We start from the raw sequence: 18,054 nt of genomic DNA on the forward strand, positions 1-18,054 counted from the left end.
GATTGTGAACTAACCCAGAGGAGAGAATGTTAACTTCGCACCCATATCAATCATGCACTTCACTAGTGTAAGGTTAATTTCTACTGTATGGGATACGAACTCCAGGGCTTTGCCACATGAGAAGTTTATGCTAAAGGAAACATCAGGGACCCTGGTAAAGGTGGTCTTGTGCAGCTCCACGTTCACCGTATGCACTTCAGGACTCCTGTCTTCATGGACCAGTGTATCCAGCATGCTAAATTAAAGTGTTCTTCCCTCCCACAAGCCCAGCACATAGCAGTTCTAACTGGCCAGGCAGGGAAATTGGCCAAGTGACCCATACTACCTGTCACAGCGTCCGCACAGGTTTCTGCCTTCTCGCCCTGTGCCCAGGCTGGTAAAATAAGAGTTCTCAGGCCTTCTTCTGGTGTTTCACCCTTGTACTTTATTTTACAGTGCCACCGTGCAGTCCCCTTTATCCCCCAACAGTTATCCCCTTTCTAACCCATTCCAGGGTCTCTTGGCCCTTGAGGCTCCCTTCCTGTGGTGAGGAGACAGAGCTGTAGCCTCCTGTCCCATCCCAGGCGAGCCTCCTCACTGAGTTTTGTTCAGGGCTTTTATAGCCCTCCCAGCCTTCAGCCCAGCTGTCGCTGCGTAGCTCAGCCTATTGCAGTGAGCCAGCCCTTGTTAGGGCCCGCAGCTGGGCTCCCTGCTGGCTGCTTTGAGCCTCTGCCCCTGGCCTCTCTGCCCGAAAGCTGGGCTTAGTCAGCATTTTAGCAGGGCATTCAAGGGGTTTCACCCCTGCTCTGCCGCGCTACCACTCAAGAAACAGAAACTGTCAACTTTCACTGCTGGGGCCATGGAGCAACTGTAAGTAGTTGTACGACTGGGTGATGTAAGGAGGAGAAACTGACAGTTTAAGCATAGACACAAAAGTAGCAGCAGTTTGAGATGTAGCACCTCTCTCAGTCCAAGCCTTCTCAAATGCCTCACTCTAAGCAACCGTGGCAACAAAAGTTAGCAATCTAGAATCTTCAGCCAGGAATCGGTCACCCAGGTGGTTATTGGCTATTCCAGTCACATAAATATCCCTGAGCATGATCATTATAATGTCCCCAAATTCACATTCCTGGGCTATCCTCCGCAGATGACATGCAAACTCTAATATGATTTTGTTGGGTTGCTGGCAAGCTTAAAAAACATTTCCCTCCTTTACAGAACAGAATCTTTGGTGCCAAAATACTCGTTGAGGCACTGCACAGTTGCATCAAAGGAAGACTTGGGTTCCAGGAGTCCATTATAAATATCAATGCCATCATGGCCTAAGCAGTTCTGCACCAAATGTAACCTAGTAGCATCGAAGAGTTGCAGAATCTGCACATAGTTTCAAAAAGTCCAAATAAAGTATCACTAGTCAACAGCTGAAGGATGTGCGCCAGGCAGCATGGGTTGCAGAATAGAAGCATTCATCACTATAATGTTACGCCCTGATGCACCCCAGAATAGCAGTTCAGAAAACAAACAAACCACCAAAGCAAGACACACATAGAATTGTAGAATATTAGGGTTGGAAGAGACCTCAGGAGGTCATGTAGTCCAATCCCCCGCTCAAAGCAGGACCAACACCAACTAAATCATCCCAGCCAAGGCTTTGTCAAGCCAGGTCTTAAAAACCTCTAAGGATGGAGATTCCACCACCTCCCTGGGTAACCCATTTCAGTGCTTCACCACCCTCCTAGTGAAATAGTGTTTCCTAATATCCAACCTAGACCTCCCCACTGCAACTTGAGACCATTGCTCCTTGTTCTGACATCTACCACCACTGAGAACAGCCTAGCTCCATCCTCTTCGGAAACCCCCTTCAGGTAGTTGAAGGCTGCTATCAGATCCCCCCTCACTCTTCTCTTTTGCAGACTAAATAACCCCAGTTTCCTCAGCCTCTCCTCGTAAGTCATATGCCCCAGCCCCCTAATCATTTTTGTTGCCCTCCACTGGACTCTCTCCAATATGTCCACATCCCTTCTGTAGTGGGGGGGGGGAGGAGGTACCAAAACTTGGTGCAATACTCCAGGTGTGGCCTCACCAGTGCCGAATAGAGGGGAATAATCACTTCCCTCGATCTGCTAGCAATGCTCCTACTAATACAGTCCAATATGCCGTTGGCCTTCTTGGCAACGAGAGCACACTGCTGACTCATATCCAGCTTCTCGTCCACTGTAATCCCCAGGTCCATTTCTGCAGAACTGCTGTTTAGCCAGTTGGTCCCCAGCCTGTAGCAGTGCATGGGATTCCTCCTTCCTAAGTGCAGGACTCTGCACTTGTCCTTGTTGAACCTCATCAGATCTTTTGGCCCAATCCTCCAATTTGTCTTGGTCATGCTGGACCCTATCCCTACCCTACAGTGTTTCTACCTCTCCCCCTAGCTTAGTGTCATCTGCAAACTTGCTGATGACACAGGTAGATTGTCAAACAAAACATGTAATAACCATGAACTGGTTAGGTCATTAACAGTCTGAACCGAAGAACATGATAAACAGTCCAACAGCAGATATGTAGCAGCAGGCCCTGAATAGCTGCACACACACAGTCTAGGAACCGAATGGCTAGGCAGCAATTCTGCAGAAAAGGACCGAGGGGTTACAGTGGACGAGAAGCTGGATATGAGTCGACAGTGTGCCTTGTTGTCAAGAAGGCTAACGGCATTTTGGGCTGTATAAGTAGGGGCATTGCCAGCAGATCGAGGGATGTGATCATTCCTTGACTTTAGCAAAGCTTTTGATACGGTCTCCCACAGTATTCTTGCCAGCAAGTTAAAGAAGTATGGGTTGGATGAATGGACTATAAGGTGGATAGAAAGGTGGCTAGATCATCAGCCTCAACAGGTAGTGATCAATGGCTCCATGTCTAGTTGGCAGCCGATATCAAGCGGAATGCCCCAAGGGTTAGTCCTGGGGCCGGTTTTGTTTAATATCTTCATTAATGATCTGGAGGATGGCGTGGACTGTACTCTCAGCAAGTTTGCAGATGACACTAAACTGGAAGGAGTGGTAGATACGCTGGAGGGTAGGGATAGAATAAAGAGGGACCTAGACAAATTAGAGGATTGGGCCAAAAGAAATATGATGAGGTTCAACAAGGACAAGTGCAGAGTCCTGCACTTAGGAAGGAGGAATCCCATGCACTGCCAGCAGATCGAGGGACGTGATCAATCCTCTCTATTTGACATTGGTGAGGCCTCATCTGGAGTACAGTGTCCAGTTTTGTGACGATGTCACAAATGTCTTTGTATGCTACATAAATCTACAGATGTGGCCATTTTCCTTCTACCCTCCAATCCTGAGCTTATCTGGCTGTCTTTTGACACCTTTTACCATGTCAGGTTTTTTTTTTTCTTCAGTGTTTTTCTTGCCTGGGGGAGTTCAGTGAGGTTTGGGTTCTCCTTTGCCTACTTCTGTGCAGGTTCCCATAAAATAACAATAGGAGGCAGGGAGAATGAGATATTTCATGATTTAGGACAGCAAGAATGAGCATGGCCTACATTCCAGACCTTTGGCTTAATTACCTTAAGAAAAGTCTTAACTTCTGGGGCAAATATATTTTCATTGTGGATTTTTTAAAGCTTAAATGTAATATGCAATAGGTATATATTTCAACATTGTGGTACATTATGAGAATTTCATTAATACTGAAGTGATAAGATTTTTGTAATCAGCTAACATTGTCCCAGAATTCCCAGTTTGTCATATGTTTCTGTGCAGCTCTCTCACAGAAAAAAGGGTGAGTGGATGAATGGCAAGGATTTTCTCCCATAATTTAGGTCTAAAAATTATACATTGTATTTGGAACCCTGAAGTGAGATGGGACAATTCCATTTTTAGGGGGCTGTCAAGTACCTATTCGTAGTTATCATTATCCTACAGATACTGAAAATTAATTATGGAGGCTCAAGGTAAAAGAGTGGAAGGAGGCACATAGGACAGTGTGGGTGGGCTGTAGTTGTGGATGCTGGCACTTTTGAAGGAATATGGGAGAGGGATTCTGGCTAAGAGGAGGGAGTTGCAAACAGGCTGTGGTGGTTGTTTTTCATGAAGATTTGCAAGTGGGTTGTCCTTGTGAATCCAAATATTGGCAAACTACAAGTCCTTGTGTGCATTTGGATTTGTATCTATGCTTACCCTAATGATAACAGTTTCTTCTGATACCTTGATTGTTGTATAGAGAAGCTTTTTAAACATTTACGTTTTCCTCTCTTCCCAGAATTCAGAGGTGTCCGTTTTTGAAGTCAATATTCGCTTCATTGGTGGTCTTCTAGCAGCATATTACCTTTCAGGACAGGAGGTAAGGAAACCATAAGGAAGTGTGGAAATTAGTAGTCTATCAAATGAAAGCTGCATAGTTGGAAGGGTTGAAGTTGTTGGCTTCACAGTATTTTTTTGAGCTAATATAATAAGTAGGATGGGCTGTGTTACCCAACTCTACAGGGATCATGGAATCTTCATCTAAAGCTGATTACTTTACAGTATCTCTAGGCTAACTGAGGACCCTTTACCAGGACTTTGAAGCAGCCTGTGCCTTCTCCAGTTTGCTCTTTTTATCAAGGTTTTTTCAACTTAATTGTTAACAGAGTTGAACCTTCTTACACAAGTAGTCACCTCAACCCTAGTTATTTAATCATTAGACTCTAGTGCTTACAAATACCTTGTTTCAAGATATTCCACCTCTCTCAAAAGAGAATTTTTCTCAGCTGCCACTTGTTCCCCAATGGACACAGGTACCTGAATGCAGAAATCCTTGACAGTTTTTTCAGGTATCTTTTGTGTAGGGAGCCATAACTCTGCTACAACAATAGGCTAAGACTGAGGCACACTGGATCAAACTCATCTCACAGGTACAGTTCCCACGGAAGTCATTGTGAATTATGCCTGTTCTATATCCGGGCTACATTTAGACTTCTCTGTGTCCCCTCCTGCATGGGGATTGCTGGGAAAAACTTCTACTATATACAGTGTAGGATTGGAAGGCCACCACCTCACCTTTATATAGCCTGCATGGTATCTTGAAATATAGGTTGGATATATGGGACAGTATTCTCAGAACTGATTCAGCTTTTTACCTCTAACTCACAGGTATAAAACTTGCCTCTGTCAGCAGTGGCTGAAAATTATTGCTGTCTGCTGACTGTTTGGGGGATTATATGCTGAATCTCATTCTGTTTCTTTGTTTTTAAAACAATAAATTTAGTGCTGGTGAAAGATGCTGCACTTACACCCGTGGAGAATAGAGGTGTTTGTTTAATCATGAAACAAAGTATTGGTTATGGCAGTTTAACTACCTCTAAGTCCTAGTCTACAGTAGGAAAATGTGCCATGTTAGAAAATGTATTAACTAACATGTTTTCTAACACGTTTTAACTGACAAGATTTTTCTCTTAGTTTGGACAAGGACAATTGTTGTATTTAAATAGGTGTTAGCCGGTTGTGTTTAACCCAGCTTATGTATCAACCCACATTTCTAAACATAGCTTGTTCCTGTCTACACTGAGTGTTAAGTTGTTTAACACAGTATGTTACTTAAAAGATGTTAGCTAACACACTTTCATACAAGCTTGGTTTTCTGAGTGTAGACATGGGATGGTAGTCTTCATGGTGTATTTCAGTTTTTAGAGACTATGCTGATAATTGCTCACAGGAGGAAAAATTAGCATCAACTGTGCTTGTTTTTGTGGTGGAGGAACCTGATCATGGAGTACCGTGGAAATTAAAAGACTTTATACAACGATTATATCTGTTACCATCCCTTCTTCCAATCAGAGTTGTTCTACATTTACTCCTAGGTGTTACAAATGCAAATATTGTACTATGGGAAAATAATAAAATAACATACTTGATTTACAGTGTCTTGTTTTAGCAGCTAGTTCCTTGGCTTAAAATTGTGCAGACTTGTATAATCCTTTGTTTAGTCACAAAACTTTTATTAAGTACTTGTTTGGTGAACAGTGACCTATTATCTTTCAGGTAGCGGTATCTGTCACATCTGGATGTCTCCCAGGCTTTCTTGGGGAAGATACATGCAGAGTTCTGCAGTATCTGTAGCTTGAGGAAAGAGGGTTTTTTCAGTGCATCGGGCCAAATTCACTTTTCTGCTCTATCCCCTTTGTGCTGGAAGGATGGATGATTTTATGGTTAAAGCACAGAAACTGGGAGTATGAACAGCTGTATTCTCTTCCCAGCTATGCAGTAGATTCCCTGTATGATCTTGGGAAAAGTATTCAAGGCCTCCATTTTCCCCACCTATAAAAAGGAATTAATATGGATTATTCATAGATTTCAGGGCCATTATGACCATTTAGTCTGACCTGCATAATACACGATACAGAACTTCATCCATTGATTATTCATGAAGCCCATAACCTCAGGTAGAGCATATTTTCATTAATGTTTGTAAGGCACAGTTATGTGGTGATAGTCATAATTGAAATGCCTAAATATAAATAAAATATTCAGCTGAACCTTCCCTGAAAGTTTGGACTTCCAGTTTACTAAAATGGATCTTCAGATATTTTATATTGGGATAATATTTGGATGGGGAAAGATGAGTCTGGGATTTGAATAGTGAACTCTTACATGGAAAACAAAGGACTGGGTCGTTCATGGCAGTATGAAAACTTCTAGACCTTGAAGAAAATCTTTCATACTGTATCCTAAGTTCTTTTGTATTATCCTGGGTAGCCTAGTTTCCTTTTGTTTTTACTTTATAGTTGTATTTTTATCATTTAATTAATTGACTCCTGTTTTAATTGTTATACATCAATTATATTGTACGAGTGCTTTATTTCAGTGTGTTCATTTATGTTGACATCATTATTACCTAGAATTAGTTATGTAAAAGTGGTTATTCCTTTCTTTTTAAAATAACATTAATAAAATGACTTGAAAAAAATATTTGTACCTTTCTAGCATAAGAACAACAAAATGGTACAGATGTCTAGTCAAAATTGTCACATGCACATATCAGAACACGTAAAGCACTGCATTTTAGAAAGATGATTTACATGTTATAGGTTTATTACTACACTGAGATTGAATGTTCTTGCATTTTTGATCCATTTTCGAGGCAGACTCTTCAGTGATTGCAAAACCAACATCATAATTACATGTTGAGGTTTTCTGGGTATGTTTGTGGAGCTTTTTCCTCTATCATAGAGTCTGACTCATTCTTCTCTGCTTTGAGAATCTCTCCCTTATGCTCACCATCATGTTGATTGATTGGTTCTTCTTTACATAGCATGGAGTCTGAGTTCTGTTCAACGTATATGTTGAAATCAGTCAATTCTTCTGTCACTACAATGGAGTTATCTAGCTGTTCTTCATTGAATGTGAAATTGATCCGTTTTTCTTCCCTTTCTTGTTGACACACTTGTGTATTTGAATCTCTTGGGGTATCTGGATAGCTGATCTCTGAGGAAGGACAAGATAAGTCCTCTGTAAAACCACTGCCTGTCCAAAAAATTGTGAGTTCTTTGCGCAGAAGAGCAACAACCAGGCTAGTGGTAAGCGTAAAGGGCACCAAGTAGAGGAGAGCTGGCTGACCCGTTTGCATTAATGCTGACACTACAAAGGTCACCAGGAGGCCAGAGCTATAAGCTATGGTAGAAGCTACAAAATAGACTCTGGAGGAGTGCACCTGAACATCAAATCTGTGGCAGTAGGCTATCAGGAAACCAGGAATTACAATGTCACCAAGGCCAAGGATAGTAAAGGGGCTGTCATTAAAGGTTGATGCAGAGGATAATGTTGGAACCTTCAACAAAAAAGGGATCTTTTCACGACTGACAGTGTCAGATGGTCCGAGAGCTGCCACTTCCATTATGCTCTCCCCAGACTTGGTTAGAAAAGGAGTGATAAATACGAAAAACACATCATAGACCAAAAGAGCGGCTAGAAACAAACTGCAGTTCTTCAAGGTAGGCATGCGGATTGTTTTTAGAACATAAAGGCAGATAACGATTCCTAAAAAATCTTGCAGGACCCAGGCCCACTGATCCTCATTTCTGAAGATCATCCATGTGATAGTGATGGAGACAGAAAATCCTGCCAGGAACAATGTCCTAACTTGTGGACCATTGTGAAAATATGGTAAATGGAGTTTGTATTCTCCAAATGGGAGTTTGTTCACAGAGGGAGACAAACAACTGTAAAGCCCAATGGATGCATATAAGCTAAAAAATCCTATCATTATATTCACCAAGTTATCGTAGAAGTAGTAGAGAGCAAGCAGCATGAAGGAGGACATTACTACACTTGCACAGATAAAGAGGACATCAGGGTCAATTGTTACATCATCAAAATCTTCTTCATTTTTGCATCTGCACTTCATGTATTGCTGCCTTTTCTTCTCTATGTTTCCTGCCCAGTAGCCTCCAGTGGTGACTGTGCCTACAGCAAGGATGAACATGATCCCCGTATTGTATCTCAAGAGCCTGCCCAAGTGTTTGAAGAATAAATAGATTATGTCCATGTCACTGAGCAGATTTACAGGAGTAATGCTCTCCTCACAGTGACCCCAGTTGTGGCCCAATCCACTGCCTCCTGTGAGGGATATTGGGGCATCTCCACCAAGGATTAATAGCACTTGTGTTCCATTTATTCTCTGGAGTCTGCCGTTCTCAAAGAAGTTGCAGTTACCCTTCCTCACTGAGGCGATTCTAGTGCTGAGTCCCCCACCATCACAATCCTCCTCGCCAAAGGAGGAAGGAAGACAACACAAGGTTGAGTAAGTTAGGTCCTGATGTGGCTGAAGCCATTTGGTTTTTCCACTCTTATCCTGCAGTGATTGCACCCAGTGAGAAGGGAAGAGGAAGCAGTAATCCCCTCCCTTCTCTGGAATGACTCTGATGACTCCAAGGTGCTGAGCAAGCACATGTGGACTAAGAAGCAGTAGGAGGCAGGACAGCAGCAGTGTCATCTTCTTTTCTGGGTTCTGCAGGTTGCCTTCTCTCACCACACTCCCTGTCACATAGAAAGCTTTTCTCCTTGTGGTGAGACATCCACTCCTCCACCTATTACATAATAAACTGTGGCCCCATGGAGATGAGCCCCGCCCTCTGTCTGTTACATAGCAAACCCCTCCTCCTCCCAGTCTGGGAGAGTCTCCATCCTGTTATATGACAAGCCTGTCCCCTTCCCCATGGATACAAACCCCACCCTGTCTGTTACATTGCGAGCTCTGTAACCTCGCCCTGGAGACAAGTCCTGCTGTGCCTGTTATATTGCAAGTCTTACCATCTGCCCATGGAGACAAGTTCTGGCTTTTGCTATCACACAGCAAGCTCCTTCCTCTCCCCAAGCAGCCTAAGAAGCTCTGCCCCTGCCTTCTTCTCATGTAGTTGTAGAGGCAGAGTGGCTAGTTCTTGTGGTTTTATCACCAATCTTGTGATTTCAGATTTTGTTTAAAATACTTCATAATTTCAGGAGCAACTGCCTTGTAAATAGGGTGACCAAATGTCCTGATTTTATAGGGACAGTTCCGATTTTGGGGTCTTTTTCTTATATAGGCTCCTATTACCCCCCCCCCCGTCCCGATTTTTCACATTTGCTGTCTGGTCACCCTACTTGTACACATTTAACTTTAGTAAAAATTGCTGCCATCTATCATTGTTTCCAGGATGTTTGCTTCTGGCTCCTCCTGTTTTGCATGTGATAAAACCTAAGAGGGAGAGTGTATATAGAGCATGAGAGGGAGGAGACATATTGGGAGAAAGAAAGCAGGGCAAGAGAGTATTTTGAGAGACTCAGGCATGGGAAAGTGGGGGACATATAAAAAGTAGGTGAGTGACCAGGAAATTGAAGGAGCAGAAGAGAGGTGGTTAGCAGAACCTTAAGTTCCAAAAAGTGGTGTTACATGGGTTCCTTTTACTTGTTTCTCTGCAGAACTAGGTCAGACACCCAGATTTTACCCAAATGAGGGGCTGCTCAGGAGCCTCCTGACTGCATAAGACTGGCATAAACTTGAACAGATTTGTAATAAGAGAACTGTACTATTCATTGTGTATATTGTCTTTTGGGCTAGCATCAGTGTTGTGAGTGTTCACAAAATGTGTGGCAGTGACAGTAGCCTTCCTGCGCAGACAGGGAGTGCATGTATTACTCTAGACATAATACAGTAGTAGTTATTTCAGTGAGATCTAGGTGTCCCCCTTCTTGAGATGCTCAATTAATTTGGCCTTGCACAAGGACCTCTGCCCCATCAATAGCTTAGCCTTTAAAATTCGTATAGACTCACTGATTTGTCTTTGTGATCTCACCCTTTTTGCCAAGTAAAATCAGCAGGTTGTATATATCCCACTGGGTTAACTGACAGAATGACTGGGGGGCCATTTGTAACAGTTTTGGGGTAATAGCGTCTGTAACACCCTGCTCCGGGGCCCCCTCCATGAGTGCCACATCAGGTCTCAGATCGCCAGCTGTCACCTCTCTCTAGGTGGGGACCCATATCCCACTCCCTTATACTGTGTAATACCCTCAGCAAGGCAACTTGTCTAAAGGCCAGCACCTGTCCATTGCTTTCCTTCTGAGGGCTGTGTACAACCCCTCCCCCTCCACAAATGTACCAAAACTGGTAATTGCAGAGTTAAGGTGATACTGCCCCACATCGCAACCACTCGTCTCCACCTCCGATTTGGAAGCTAGCAGCTTGTTGCATCATTCTTTTGAGAGTGGGGAATATTTTCCTTTGGTCACATGTGTGAACTGTAGAAAAGTAATTTAAGGATGTGCTGTAATTCATTATTAGACTCTTTAATTGTGATTGTGCAACCAGTAAGTAATGAGGGAAAGCTTAGCGTGACCACTGTGATTTCTGTCAACCAGTAGAAATTGCTCACTGTCAGTACTGTTATACGGACCATGTTGAGGATCCTGTTGGAATGTATGAATGGGAGTCCTGATTTGGAGTAGTGGTGGGCACAGAGAAAGTGGCAGATTTTTGTTAGACATAGGTAAGGTGCTGTAATGTTCTTAGTTTCTCTTTCTATCCATACAAAAACAGAGTTAAATTTTGTGGTTGAACTGTGTGCTATGTCACCTTAACTCTACATTTCCTGTTGTTCTAGTATTTATGTGTCTGTGTAGGGGGGTTATTGTAACTCTAATTTTCTTTTAATGGATTACTTGGGAGAACCTTAACTCTGCATTTCCTGTTTTTCCAAGATTTGAATTTGGGGAATTAAAGTCTCATGTTTAGCATGAGTAGCTAAGGACACTTAACTGTACATTTAACAGTTTTTGTGTTTAAATTTTGTTATATTTTAAGCTTGTGGTATCATTTTTGTCATGAATAATGACCATTCAATTATATAGTCCATGCAGTGTTAATTCTGTCATTTTCTGCATATGCACTATGAGGTAGCCTTTACTTACATGATCACATATTATTAAAACAACGAGGAGTCCGGTGGCACCTTAAAGACTAACAGATTTATTTGGGCATAAGCTTTTGTGGGTAAAAAACATCTGAAGAAGTGGGTTTTTTACTCACGAAAGCTTATGCCCAAATAAATCTGTTAGTCTTTAAGGTGCCACTGGGCTCCATATTGTTTTTGTGGATACAGACTAACACGGCTACCTTTCAGATACTTGACACATATTATCAGTTCCACAAAGTCCCCTATTTCATTCATTGCATAGGGTGGGCAATGCATGGTACCTCAGGTGCCAGTGCTCAAATGCTTACTTGATTTAGTGTTTCTTTTTTATTAATTCAATGTGTGGCTTCATGCCTTATTTACTGCACACAACCCAAACCCTTTATTCTTGGACTTTTCTGTGGTGTTCATTAACATGGTATCTGAGCTCCTCATAAACATTAATGAAATTATCTCCATAACATCCCTGTGAGAAATGGAGATATTATCTCCATTTTACACATGGAGAACTGAGTTATGGACAGGTTTATGGACAAAATATTCAAAAGTGTCCATTAATTAGGGTGCCTCAATAGTTGGAGGCCTAACTTGACACACCTAGAGTCTGATTTTTCAGCTTTCAGTTGTTGCTGTGAGTGCTTAGCGTTTCTGAAAATCAAACCCTTAGTGTATGAAGTTTGGGTACCCAGAAAATAAAGAACACACAGTTAGTGGTAACCTCTGAAAATTCTGTTTTAATTGAATTGCCCAGCATCAAATAGGAAGTCTATAGTATAGCCAAGTACAGAATCTATGTCTCCTGGATTCCAATCAGTGACTTAACTGTAAAACCATTCTTTCTCTTCCTGCAGAGCTCTTCCTGCTGGAGTACACAGAACTTCAGTTTCAACTATTTGTTAGGCAGCCGAAGAATGCTGGCTATCAGGATTCTTGCGTTTTACTACTAGTTTTTGGAAGGGAGTAGTATCTAGTGAGCAGAGGAATTAGGACTCCTAGGTGATATTTATTTTTTAATGATACTTTTCCTTTACCTATAGCTGTTGGCCTCAGAGTGCTTTGTGACGATGGGTTATGCAAGAATAATCATATTTGCAGACAGCATAACAAAGCAAATAGATTTTGTCTATTATTCTTGAGAGACAATGTGGCTATATGGATGAGATTTTCACCTGCCATGTTAGAGATGTCAGTTTTATTCCAGCTACACACGTGTGACATGGTCCGCCTTCTGTTGTTCATTTGCGAGATGGGAGACTCTTCGCTTCTCCCTAAAGTAGGGGTAAGTCTTCCTCAAGAAGGCAGCTTGTAAACTCCATAGAATTATAAGTAATAATGGGCTAATGGGGCTAGATCCTCCGCGAGTGTAAATCTGTGGAGGACCATTCAAGTCAAATGAATCTGCCCCCATGGTCTCGTTGCTCCGAGTCTGGTGCTCCTTCACATAGACCAAAGGATATTTTGATATTGAAAGCAATGGTGGTGGTTCCATTTTGCCCATGTTTACTGTGGATGAGGGGCTCTCTCTAAAGCATTCTCAAGGGATGCAGTATCAGCTCTACTCTTGATTGCAGTTTCTCTGTCTGGTGAACTTTGTGTGGATCATTAGCAGGCAGTGATAACCCTCCTTATATCGCAGCAATCTGAAGATGGTTAATTGGAGCTAATGTTCCAGAAAAGAACATCAAATCTCTTATTTTCTGTACTTGGGTGCTCCCAAAACCAATGAAGGGCATAATGCTGATCCAGTGGAGTTCACTGATGTGTGTTTGCCTGTACTCCATGTACTTTTTAAGTTAAAAGTGAGCACATAAAGGTATAAGAACTTGCAAACAGAATGCCAGTCAGTTATGGGAGATCCATAGTTCAGGAACCCCTCATTCAATTTGCATGCAACGTGATAGAAAACTTTTACATTTGCTCTAGAAGCACCTTCCTGATTTTCAACCCCATAAGTCTTTATTTGCAGATTTTAGAGGGGAGTGAAAAATAGAGGGCTTATAATAGGAACTGGGCTACAGCCTTAATTAACTATGAAAAGTCTACTGGCTGCTCCATAACGAGGACAAATAATAGAAAGTTGTTCAAATCCATTGTTTCATGGTATCATCAGCTCTCTCTCTTGGGAAGCCTGTCTTCCATTATTTTCATCTCTCAGGTCAGGTGAGAATTAATCACTTCCTTTTATCACTACAAGGACTCTTTCTGTCTGATTGAACCTGGATTCTGAGTTTCAACCTCAAAAGCTTTTGGCTAGAAATGGAATACTTGAAACTTTAATCCCCTCCCTCTGCATTTTGACAAACAAATTCCTTCCTCGATTGTTTGGCATATCCTGCTCTGAACTGCTAGAAAATTGTTTGTCAGGTATTTCCTTTAGAACTTTGAGAGTTTTGTTGAATACTGTTTTGTAATCCCCTTTGATTTTAACTATGTTTTAAGGATATTGTCAAATTACAGATAGATATTCTCTCAGAATATACATTTCCAGAATTACTGGCTACTTAGTAAAAAGCTTCATGTGGAATTTCTAAACTCATAAATCAGCTCTAGCTTGTTTGGCACAAAGAATGGATTGTCCGGAGAGATAAAGAACTGCTTAAACTCACCCCCTCAACCCAGAATTCTTGTTTTTTCTTACAAGGTGGAACTTTGTGGATCATAAAAACTCCAAATTTGATTGATAAAACCAAATAAAGAAACCCCAGCAGCAGCAAACAAGTAAAACACTAAAAAAATGCCCTAAAATAACAGAACCCTAGTAATGGATAGACAGTCATTCTTTACATATGATACAAGCCTGAAATCGTATGAAATTTACACCATAGCATATTGCTATGTTTAAAAAATAGTATTATGTAAAAAGAACAAAGCAAACTTTATTTTAGTGGTATTTGCATGCATGTAGGAGGATGAGGGCTATATGCCATCCTAACAAAGTATTCTCATCTACTTTATTTATTAACATCATAAAAGGGATGATTTATCATTTTATTTTCTCTGAACTAGGCTACTTATATTAAATCTACACAACATAAAAAGCCCAATTATTTATTGTGTTTACCTTTGCTGGCCTCAGATATAAAACAGTTCTTTTATGTGATTGTCTTTTCTTATTTTGATAACCATCATCAAAGTGGCATCTCTTTCTGGGTGAGTTGATAATAAAATTCAGGTGGATAAATTCACCCTGAAAGCTGTCATTGAAAATAGAGGAATAGGGATGTTGAATACCTGATAGGCTATTCACAGATAATCAAAACAATCCTTTTCCAGAAGATTGATATACAGTGTGTCTTTTGTTCAGGTTTCTTAAAGAAACTTATGGTGATGCATGCCAGTGAAATGGAATGAACCTTTTTGTCCCACAACTGACTTGAATATGTAAAGTACAGCCCTTCAGTCAGTGAAACAGCATGTTTCATGAACTGTTTGCAGACAGCAGGCTTGGCTTTCCCTTAGAAGGGGCTTATCTGCACTAATAGTTTACCAAAAAGTTGAAATACAGAGGAGAGAATTACATTGTGGATATCCCATCATATAAAGATTAGATTTCACTATATTGCCAAGAAATGAGCTCTGTGTTCTTAAGTGGTCATGAGAGCTCTGTTACTCTCTGATGTGACAATTCCCTACTGGCAATTTCACATTTTTTTCATAAATGTCAGACCCCAGACACACATGCACACAAAACAGTACAGATTGTAATGCCAATCCTTAGCCATTTCATATGTACTGGACTTTTCATAAATGGGAATATTGAGTAGGAGTAGGGAAATTATATTACCTCTATACTTGATACTGGTGCAGCCCCTACAGGAATACTGTGTCCAGTTCAGGCATCCACAATTCAAGAAGGATGTTGATAAATTGGAGAGGATTCAGAGCAGAGCCTTGAGAATGATTCATATATTCCAGCCTGAGAAGGGACCTCTGAGATCATCTTGTCGGATTTCCTGTGTGCCACACGCCATAGAATTTCCCCCAAATAATTCCTAGAGCAGATCTTTTAGAAAAACATCCAATCTTGATTGAAAAATTGCCAGTGATGGAGAGAGAATGCACCACAGTCTTTGGTAAAGTGTTCCAATGGTTACTTACCGCGCTGTTAAAAAATGTATGCTTTATTTACAGGATTGGAAAACATGCCTTATAGTTATAGAGTCCAGGAGTGCAATCATTTAAGTTTAACCAAGAGCAGGTTAAGGGGTGACTTGATCACAGTCCTAAGTACCCAGATGGGGAACAAATATTTGATAATGGGCTCTTTTGTATAGTACACAAAGGTATAACAAGATCTAGTGTCTGGATATTAAAGCTAGACAAATTCAGAATGCTAATAAAGGCACGAGGGTAATTAAGCGTGGGAGCAATTTACCCAGGGTTATGGTAGATTCTCAATCACTGGCAATTTTAAAATTCAGATTAGATGTTTTCTAAAAGATATGCTATAGTTCAAACAGGGGTCACTGTGATCATCTAGTCTCACCTCCTGCACGATCACAGTGATCCCTTCTGACCTCATAGATTCCAAGGACAGAGGGGGCCATTGTGATCATCCTATAGAACACAGACCATAGAATTTCCCTGAAATAGTTCCTTTTTGAACTAAAAACGTATCTTTTAGAAAACTGGTGACCAGTTTGCCTGTCGTAATTTGGAGCATATTCGCAGCTGCTTTAACTTAAACATGGCTGTCCCTGGCCCCAAAGGACTATTTCAGCATCTGAAGGTAGGTGGAACACAGTGGCACTTTGGCAATGTCTTCTGTTTCCTTGGTGATGGTGTAGTTCTGTTACAGTTGGTTCGCATCATGGGTATTCCTGAGTGGAGGGGATGGGACATTGGGAAGTAGGAGGTGGGTTTGAGTGGCACGAGGACTGGGGTAGACTAGGGGCAGGAGCACCTGTCAGTCCCACATTTTCCCTTCCCATGTCTGTGCCAACATATGAGGGGCTCCTGCCCCTCCAGGGGGGGCTGAGTCCCCCCTCATATGAAGAGGCCTTGCTTCTCTGAGGGTGTCTGAGCCCTGTCACTGCCTCCAGTGTGTGCCAGGTTCTGAGGGGCATGTGTCCAGCTACAAGCATTGGACCCTTTCCCTGTGAGCTGAGTTCTGGGTGGGGAGCTGAGAAGAGGCATACTTTGTGCATACCACAGCATCAAAAGCATGCGGGAGGGGGATGGGAACATGAACTGAGATGAATTGAGCAGGTCACACATCTCAGAGCTATTTTTGCAGGTAGTAGTCACCTCCATGGGGTATTCTCATTCAGTTGAGAACATCTCATTACAATGAATGGGCCATTTCACATCGTTCAGGCCCTCCTATGCTGCAAATGGATGTATACAGGAGTCCTTTCCCTTCATTGTGCTTCTGTCCTTCTTGCTTAAAGAACAATGCTTCGGAGTCCTCTATAGTCCACATGCTTGTGTGGATTTTCTTGAAATTTGCTATGCCTTGTTGGAGTGCAGAAAATATTGGATCATTTGGGCTGTGGTCCAAAAATAGGCATTTTGAAAAAAGATTCTAGTGGAGTCTTTTTGATGCATGTCAAAATGTCTCATTTAGTATTGTTGTAGCTGTTTTGGTACCAAGATATTAGAGAGACAAGATAGGGAAGGTAATTATTGGATCAGCTTCTGTTGGTGAGAGAGACAAGCTTTTGAGCTTACACAGAGATCTTCTTCAGGTCTGGAAAATATATATAATATATATTTCACCCACCTTTGGAGGACCCAAATTGCATATGACATTTAAGAACATATTCACTTTTTAGCTTGCATAGATTTGCAGACTGAAAGGATTATAGTGCATATATGCCAATCAAGAAAAAAAAGTGAGAGGATTTCTATGCAGCCACTTTGTGCTTGCCTATGTATAGGGCCCTGCTGCTGGTGCGGCGCTGCCTTTAGAGCTGGGTACCTGGTCAACAGCCACTGCTCTCCAGCCGCCCAGCTCTGAAGGCAGTGCAGAAGTAATAGTGGCAATATTGCAAACCCCCTAAATAACCTTGCAACCCCCCTGTAACTCCTTTTTAGGGTCAGGACCCCCAATTTGAGAAACACTGGTCTCCCCCATGAAATCTGAATAGTAGAGGGTAAAAGTACACAAAAGACCAGATTTTACGGTCTGTGACGCATTTTTCATGGCTGTGAATTTGGTAGGGCCTTACCTATGTAGTTCAAGACAATGTGCTTACACCAGGGTTCCTGGTGAACAGCCACCACTGACATTTCTAGTCCATATCTTTATACAGCTGTGCAGTAAAGATGTAATAACTTATGTTGCTTGCTATGAGTTGTGTTTGTTATAGTATAACATGTTTTTATTTTATGGGGAGGTTTACTGTGAATACAGCAGAATAGTCAGTAGCCAATCTACCCAATTTTTTTGTTTTATTATGGGGACTGGCAGGAGCTGGAGGCAGAGAACTTTGTGAGGAGTAGGGAGGGGGAACAGGGAGCTACAGGGGGGCGGGAAATTAGGATGTTTGGTAGGCAGGCCTTGGATTGGTTGTTTGAAAAAATCTGTTTTACTAGCCCCAGGAGGGTGAGTCAGTGGAGAGGGAGGAGCAAGTGGCTACTTCCTGATCTCTGTGCAGATTAATGTGGTGTTTCCAGAGAGACAGTTTGGAACTAACAACACAGATACCTTG

The 18,054-nt window shown here is 41.8% G+C and overlaps 2 protein-coding genes across 6 annotated transcripts in view; one reads left to right on the top strand and one right to left on the bottom strand.

Annotated features, from left to right (window-relative positions):
* Positions 1–18,054, top strand: part of MAN1A2 (mannosidase alpha class 1A member 2) — a 295,186-nt gene that overhangs the window by 156,393 nt on the left and 120,739 nt on the right. For all 5 annotated transcript variants that reach the window (XR_004647895.1, XM_034787853.1, XM_034787871.1 and 2 more), the window contains one exon: positions 4,237–4,317. Coding sequence is in view for 4 of the 5 variants with exons in the window: in XM_034787853.1 (XP_034643744.1) it covers positions 4,237–4,317 (81 nt within the window). In the remaining variant the exon portion in view is untranslated. The remainder of the gene's footprint in view (positions 1–4,236; positions 4,318–18,054) is intronic.
* Positions 7,129–8,943, bottom strand: LOC117873406 (signal peptide peptidase-like 2B). Its single transcript, XM_034762763.1, has one exon. It carries the CDS (start codon positions 8,941–8,943, stop codon positions 7,129–7,131), a length of 1,815 nt encoding a protein of 604 aa, XP_034618654.1.

This window comes from Trachemys scripta, chromosome 1 (assembly GCF_013100865.1).
Source record: "Trachemys scripta elegans isolate TJP31775 chromosome 1, CAS_Tse_1.0, whole genome shotgun sequence".
Taxonomy (NCBI): Eukaryota; Metazoa; Chordata; order Testudines; family Emydidae; genus Trachemys; species Trachemys scripta.